Source organism: Hakea prostrata, chromosome 1 (assembly GCF_041222555.1).
Source record: "Hakea prostrata isolate BN-2017 chromosome 1, UWA_Hpros_2, whole genome shotgun sequence".
Lineage (NCBI taxonomy): Eukaryota > Viridiplantae > Streptophyta > Magnoliopsida > Proteales > Proteaceae > Hakea > Hakea prostrata.
In genome coordinates this window covers 3,338,855-3,346,877 of record NC_142600.1, presented here as the reverse complement: position 1 = coordinate 3,346,877, position 8,023 = coordinate 3,338,855, and the positions used below count along the sequence as shown (strand labels likewise).

At 38.9% G+C, this 8,023-nt stretch overlaps 1 protein-coding gene across 1 annotated transcript; it reads left to right on the top strand.

Annotated features, from left to right (window-relative positions):
• The first annotated feature begins 351 nt into the window (after nucleotides 1–351).
• Nucleotides 352–1,938, top strand: LOC149026703 (protein PHOSPHATE-INDUCED 1-like). Its single transcript, XM_089145608.1, has one exon. It carries the CDS (start codon nucleotides 468–470, stop codon nucleotides 1,452–1,454), a length of 987 nt encoding a protein of 328 aa, XP_089001734.1. The 5' UTR covers nucleotides 352–467; the 3' UTR covers nucleotides 1,455–1,938.
• The last annotated feature ends 6,085 nt before the right edge of the window (nucleotides 1,939–8,023 follow it).

The following is an 8,023-nucleotide window of genomic DNA, read 5'->3' as shown; positions in this document are numbered from 1 at the left end:
TCCTAAAGCCGCCTTAGCGTTTCAATTTTTGTCATTTTTGTCTCCATCGCTGAAAAGGGGGATTATAAAAACAGGACCCAAACCCAGTTTAGCGTCGTAATTACACTATAATTAACAGTTGTCATTAGCAGCTGTCGCTCCCTCTTTTCTAACGTCTCGTTTCTGTCACCTCTCTTCCTTCTTCATAATACCCCTCATTGGATAAGAGAACCATGTCGAGGTCCAAGGGTATTTTCGTCAATTACTCTTCCAAGTGTGACCTGACCTGATCTCACTTCCAGGAAATACCGTTCTCATCTGCAACCCAACCCAGGGAGTCACTCGCCTGTTGGCCCTGCTTCTCCACTGCTATATATAAGGGGGTGCTCGGTGTTCTCCATCACTACACTTCGCAGTCACAACTCACAAACTGAAAGGAGCAACCTCAGCTTCTTTTCTCTTTATCACAGTTTTTCTAAATTCTGAAAATGGCGTCTTCTTCTTCTTCTTCTTCTTCTGTTTTCCTTGTTATAGTCTTGCAACTCCTGCTTGTAGTTTCTCTCTTTCGTGTTTCTTCAGCAGGAAGAAGACTCACTGAGTTGGTACAGGAACAACCCATGCTTCAATACCATAAAGGTCAACTGCTTTCTGGCCGAATCGCTGTCAATCTCATCTGGTATGGCAAATTCAAGCATTCCCAACACGCCATTATCTCCGATTTCATCTCTTCCCTCTCCACAACCTCGTCTCCCCTCAAAACCCAACTCCAACCCTCTGTTCTTTCATGGTGGAAAACTACAGACAAATACTACCATATCAGCTCCAAGAAGCCCTCTTCCCTCTCTCTCCATCTGGGCAAGCAGATCCTTGACGAGAACTATTCATTGGGCAAATCTCTAACCAGCAAACAACTCGTACGACTCGCTGCCAGAGGCGACCATAGGAATGCCATTAACGTCGTCTTGACAGCATCTGATGTCGCCGTGGAAGGGTTCTGCGTCAGCCGCTGCGGAACACATGGGTCCTCTCAGGCGAACCACCACATGAAGAATGCTCACAAGAAGAAGCAGAAATTCGCTTACATCTGGGTCGGCAACTCGGAAACTAAGTGCCCTGGTCAATGCGCTTGGCCCTTCCACCAGCCTATATATGGACCTCAGAGCACTCCATTAGTCGCCCCCAACAATGATGTCGGCATTGACGGAATGATTATCAATCTGGCCAGTCTCTTGGCCGGAACTGCCACGAACCCATTCGGTAATGGTTACTACCAAGGATCTGCAGAGGCACCCCTGGAAGCTGCTTCGGCTTGCACTGGTATCTATGGAAAGGGTGCTTATCCAGGTTACGCTGGAGAGCTCTTGGTGGATCCAACAACCGGTGCTAGCTACAATGCTCACGGCGTAAATGGGAGGAAGTATATGCTTCCTGCTCTGTACGACCCTACCACATCTTCATGTTCCACATTGGTCTAAAATAGTTGCAGAGAGCAGATAGTTGTATATTCCTATGTCCACAGTAGCAAATTTAGGAACCGGAAGGATATGAAGATGATGCTGATAGGTGTAACTGTGTAAGACTCGCTAGCTAGTTACTGTAATTTATTGGTTTATTTGTTCATTTTTTGCCCCATTATGATTGAATAATTGATCAAAGCAAATTGTTTTGGTTTAATTGCTCCTTTAGTTCAACTAGTCACTGAATTGTTTGTATCATTCAAGTAGAACGCCTGTGGATTCTCATATGCGAAAAAGTATTTAAAACAGCTCCTGATGAATTATGAGAACAGAAACAGTTGATGAATTATTATCATATCAAGATAAGAGACATTTACCTCCAGAAATAGAAGTAAAGGACAAATGATCATCAAAACTAGCAGGATAGTGAGCTGCTAAAGCACTCTCAGGTAACCCGAGTTCAAAGCTGATCGATACAAAACCGGGTATCAATTGCTTATGTCAACGAGGCACCACTTCCAGTTTTGGCTTTTATGCTCCAAGTCTATTTCTCCCTTCCGGGTTTGCTTTAGATCCTCCTCTCAATCTATAGACTAATTCTAAATGCTTTGGCAGGGTCAAGGTCCAAAATGTTTGACAATAATGCCGTGTCGGTGGTGTCGTCGGTGGCTGGCAACACCACCGACACCGCAACATTTCGGCGACTTTTGGCAGAGGTGTCAATGAAAATTCGCCCCTTAGTTTCAGGGAGTATTTAGGGTTGTTTTGACTTAAATTTTGTTGTGTAGCTTAATTTAGGCCAATAAATACACTGGAGCAATATTTTGGCTTAAAACATCACTTATCTAAAGTTTTTGATTGGCATTGTCAAGCTATATGTGGACAAAACTAGAAATTTAGAAAACTCATATAAACTAATGTAAACATGCAAAGATAATACAAATAGAATGAAGAGAAATATTAAAGTCCATAATTCATTATACAATTAAGTTGAATATGATTCATGCTTCACATTTTATTGTTGACGGACACGGGGACAGCCCCCTCGGAGCTTGTAGAGGTCTTACGTCACTTTGGCAAAAATTGAATGAAAAATCGATGAAAATCGGATGAAATTCTGTTAAACATAGTGAATTTAGCAACATATCACCGAAAATTTGAATATTTGCAAAATATTGCCGATTTTCGACGATATATCGTCAACATTTTGTCTGTGTCATGTCGCTGGGGGGAGTCGTGTTGCTCCAACGACAGTTGTTAGTGATATATCAGCAACATTTTGTACCGTGGGCTGGGTAACCACTATAGGCTAACTTCACCACAGGTAGAGTTTGCACAGGAACTTAAAACTCATGGTGTTTAAGTATCGGTATTGAGCAATCTATATTAGGTTAGCAACTTAATTGTGAGTTGGGATCCATATATTTTGCCAATATTTGTAATGATTTCATGCTACTTACAAATGGGAAAAAAAATGGTCAAAATCCAATTTTTGGGAAGTCCTAAGAGTAAAAGCTTACCTTTAAAGCAAATCCACGAGTAAATTCTTCTAGTACTATGGTAAGTACCCATACAGTAGTATTTTCATCCTATGTATGAGAAAAATGTGGTTATTAGAGTTAATCCAATTGGCAAAAAGTAATGTCTCATACTATAAAATCAAGAGTTCAAATTTCGTTGAGTTTAGAGGACAAACTTGTCTTCTCAAGTTGATCATATTTTTGTTATTTGTTGTTAGGAATATGATAGGAGTTAAGTTTAGAAGTATTCCACATGGGTTTTGTAATGAATTTTTTAAGCACTTGATTTAATTGAATGAGCCTGGAGGCAATGCCTATTCAGTATGCCTTTCTTTTCATTAATATTGTTTTTATTTCATCAATATAAAAAAATAATTGAGACTTAGGGCAACACCATATTTATATCCCACTTCATATAAAATGTGGTTTTAAAATCAATTCTCATTTTTTGATATTTTTTTAATTTTTGTATGTGTTCATAGTCATTTCAAATCATATTTATGTTAAAAAAAGTAGAGAATTCCCCCAAAAATCTATTACAGACTTTTTGTCTATTATAAAAATTTCTTGGATTAAAAACTTATTCTATTTATTTTTTCACAAATTATTAAAATTTAAATGCAAATTGTGGATATATTGATAAATAAACGTTCTTATTTATGATAATCCGCTGGTGTCATCTTATAAAAAGAAGAAGAAAATGTGGCAGACGTCATTTTTTTTTTTTGGCAAAAACAAAAAAGTTACGATTATATTAAAAGAAAGAATTTAGGTCAAAAGACCTATACAAATGAAAGGAATCCACAATAAACAAAGGTGGCATACCACACCAAGATTTATCTAAAAATAACTTGCAAGCTTCAATTGTAGTAGGGTAGCAAGTAGCAAAATTGTAGTAGAGTAGGCAAGTAGCAACCCAATTCCAATTCATTAGCTGTTTTCTGTTTTTTTTGTTTTTGATAAACTATGCTTTTAGACGTTTTAGTCTAAAAAGATGATTTTGTCAGAACATTAAAAGTCTTTTGTGCCTCCATCCTTGTGGACTGAAAAAAAATCACATTTCTTCTTTTCATGAGAAGTATGTATTTTTATTTGGGCAAAAAGCATGTTCAATAGAGTTCTAAAATGTGCCAAAAAGTCAGAAAAAAACATACTTGAAATTTGAAACTGTATATCAGTATATGATTTGAGTTGTTTTCATTCAAAATAATAATAATAATAATAAACATCTATCACATCTACAAAAAGCCTTCGAATGTAAATTACTCTAAAGGTCTATATGTTAGCTCCCTATCTCTCTTATGGCCCTTTTGGTCATTTTCTAAGGGCCTGTTTAGTTAAATGAGTTCAAGTAATAATTCATAAAATTAACTGTTTGATTGTAGAATAAAATTTGTGGATTCATCATAAAAAAATATTTGGTCAACGTGATTTTTGTAAATGCACAAATGTGTAGTGTTTCTATAGTGGCAATGAAATCTTTAGATTTCACCATATATCCATAAATCTACAGATTCACGTTTTTAGTGTAAAAATATGGATCTTTAGATTTCATGAATCCAAGATTTTCACAACCAAACGGGTATAAATCTCAGATTCATGAATCTAGAAAATTTAAAATTTCTGAATTCATGCAAACAGGCCCTAAATAATTTTGAACCACAGCTGCTAAACAAGTTTTAAACACAATACATGCATTTTTCATCCGAGAAAAAGGGTTAAGTAAAATCACTTTTGTGAAAAATTAGATTGCTGTTTGGTTCATGCCGAGATTTCCTCTTATGTTGCCAGACACAGCGCAAACAAGAACACCACCATCCGAAAGGGGACCGATCACACCACTGTGAAAAATGATGCTTAATATTAACTAGCCAAACAATCATTCTTTAGGTTTGGTACAATCCTTCCTAGGTTAGGTTTTGGTTTGGTACGAGAAAAAGTTTCTGGTCCTTCATCCATTTTAATTTTTTTGGTAAGTTTGGTCCCTCATCCAAGCTAGCCATTCTTGGGGCTCAAGTCATACACATATATATAAGTATAGCTGGCACGGCTGATATAAAATTTAGAAACCTTACCAGCTATCTGAACATAGGTCCACTGGGTCCACTGGGCCTGGCCCAGGTTAGGAAGGATAAGCATGCCATTATTGAATTGCATCCATAAGGTTCGGAAAAAGTTGTTGGATAAGATACTGCATGGGTCCTGGTGGTTCGGTGGGTCCTATGAGAAGTTGGCACTTGTCATATATGTTGAGACTTATCGAGTAAAAGTCCTATCACGCGCATCAAACAAGGTGGGCCCAGATAAATTGAAACCTACCCAACCCAGAAGGCCAGAGGCCCAGAATCCAGACCAACTTGAGAGTTGAGAGTTGAGAGACCCCTTTTTCCTTCCTAACCAGTCGAGTCTAGGTTTAGGGTTTCGTTTTCACTTTCGAATTCCGAATTGCATTCTAGCAAGTGGGTGGGGTCTACACCTTTTGGAATTCTGGCTTGAGGAACAAGACAAGTCTGAGATTGACTTTTATTCCAAAAAGTTTGAAACTGGAGGGATAAGATCATATGTGGATACAATCATACAAGTGGCTCTGTGGAGAGGAAGAATTGTGGTCGCTCGTGGCCGTGAAAATCCAAAACGCCTAACTGGTCGGTCAATGACTCAATGGTGTGGTATGGTTCCAGCCGCTTTCTGGTATTAGTTGTCTCTCACAGGCACCGACGAGGCTTGCCGGCCTTGTGGCTGGCCCTGGCATTTTTTCAAATCGGACCACTTGCAGGTTTTAAACTTGTAATTATAGTGAGAATCTGCCAATTTATGGGGGGAGCTTAATTTGTCACCTTTCTGTGTCACTTTCTTGACTCTTCTAAACCCAGAAAACCCCACCCCACCTCACCCACCCGGCCGAGCAATCAAGCAACCATGAGTCCTCCATGCTCCACCAAATTATTGGTACCATATATGTTCATCAACACTGGCAGTTCTCGTTTACATATATGCACACACACCCCTGCCAGGCTTTTGCTTGGCCTACTCTCAACCCGTTTTGCTCTTGACAAGTATACACGTTCATAATATTGAATCCCTACAATGCATAAGGACCTTTGATACTTTCATTTCCATCTCATCGTTTTTATATGTAATGGCCTAATGGGTATTTATTTATTAACCAAGTATGTATCTTTTTTATTCTGAAGTATAATAAAAATAAATTAAGAATATAAAAACTGTACGCACTAAAGATACATTAATTCTATCTATCTTTTATCGAATTCTTTTTTAAAAGTTTTAATCATTATCTATAAAATTTACAACTTTTAATTATTCGATGTTTTCTAGAACTAGAATCCCACTGTTTTTTCTTTTTTATTGTTTATATATTTATAATTTTTAGATAAATAATTTAGTAATGGCTAAGCCGCTACAACACATGAAATCCATAGTTTTCAAGACTTAAAAATTGCCACTCCTTTTGGCTCGTCAAACAACGCTGCGCAACTGCGCTCAAGCCTCGAGACCCAACGCCCTTCTCATAATAAGGCCATAAGGGTGACTCAACTTTCACGTTTGGATCTTTCGGCTTCTGCAAACTTGTATATGGTATGCTGGGTGGTGGCGGCGAACGTAGCGCTACCGTCGGCGGTGGAGGTGGTTCTCTGCTCCGCTCCTCCGAATTTCTTCGTCCACTAAAATTGAAGGGTCTAGATTGGGTTTTGATTAGTCAAGGGTTCACGTTGCCCAGTTGGCTGTCGATGTTCACGCCCACTGCACGATCCAAGCAACTAATATTTTTTCCATGTTTGCTACGGTGGAAGGATTCTGATCTTCTTACGCTACTATCTGCTGACGTGGTGCCTAATGTTGGATAGATGTTATGTAAATATTTTAAATTTTTTTTTTAAAATTTAAATTCAGTTAGAGTTTTAAATAGTTAAAATTTCATTCAATATAATCCATTCAAAAGACACCACCATGTCAGGGTTTAGGAGCAGACCGACCGGCTATCCTAAACCCAACAACCCACAACCTCAAAGTTGGTGCTACCCAGCCGGCCCACTATATATATATATAGTCGCACTCATTGGTTCTGCTACGAGAATATGCTTTCGGGCCAAAGAGCTACTTATAATATTGGTGCTTGTTCCCCATTTCCCAGTAGCCAAAATAATCTCGAAATACAAATAACAGGTGACGTAGGATTCCAAAGCATGTGGTCGGGGCTCCCTCGGCTCCATCCACTCATCGATCTAAAAAATTGAACCGGGCCCATCTCACTCTTCCAGGAATTCTGTAACCTATTGTTCCTATTCCTAATTCGAAACTGGAAAGAGAAGGCACTAGTTCCGAAGTTTGGACTTCCCCATCCCTCCTTTGCCACCTTCTGTATGACATCAGCAATTATCTTAAAATCATTTCAATAAATTTTCTCTTTTACATTTTGAAATGTACATATGTAAGTCATGTAACATACCCATGTTGTTATGCTTGATGAGTCCCATCTTGTAATTTGTAAGGGACAAAATTTGTGGTAATTAGGGGCATTAGGCTGAGTAGGTATCTGGTATCGATTAATCGTTGATGACAACAAGTCAGGAGTAGGGGATGGGTCACAATCCCTCATGATTACGAGAAAGTGCCAAGTACAGTAAAATAATCGGTTCAACACCTACGATTCTACGAATAAAGAGTCCGATCATCACCGTACATTATTGATCTGCTGCAGCTGCGAATAATCATGTCATGAACACACACAATACCAAATTAATACCCGAATACCACCTCAGAACCTGCAAAACCAAATCCATACGCCTCCCCTGGTACCTTAATGGCTTCCTCACCACGTCATGAAGATGGAACTTCACAGAACAGTCTGCCCACGCCTAGGCCCAACCCTATTGGCCCAATTCTCCACAAGGCGGTCAAAATACGTGCAGACCATAGCCTCTTACAGCTGTCCACACGCTTCTCCCTCAATTCTTTGTTTTTTCTTCTAAGAAAATGACCCCTCTCTCCCCTCACTTCCTCAGTTCCTCCTCCTAAAATCTCTCTTATAAATATCATGTCCTCCTT

Excerpts from the sequence above, each read along its gene's own strand:
- LOC149026703 (XM_089145608.1), top strand. The coding sequence starts at position 468 with ATGGCGTCTTCTTCTTCTTCTTCTTCTTCTGTTTTCCTTGTTATAGTC.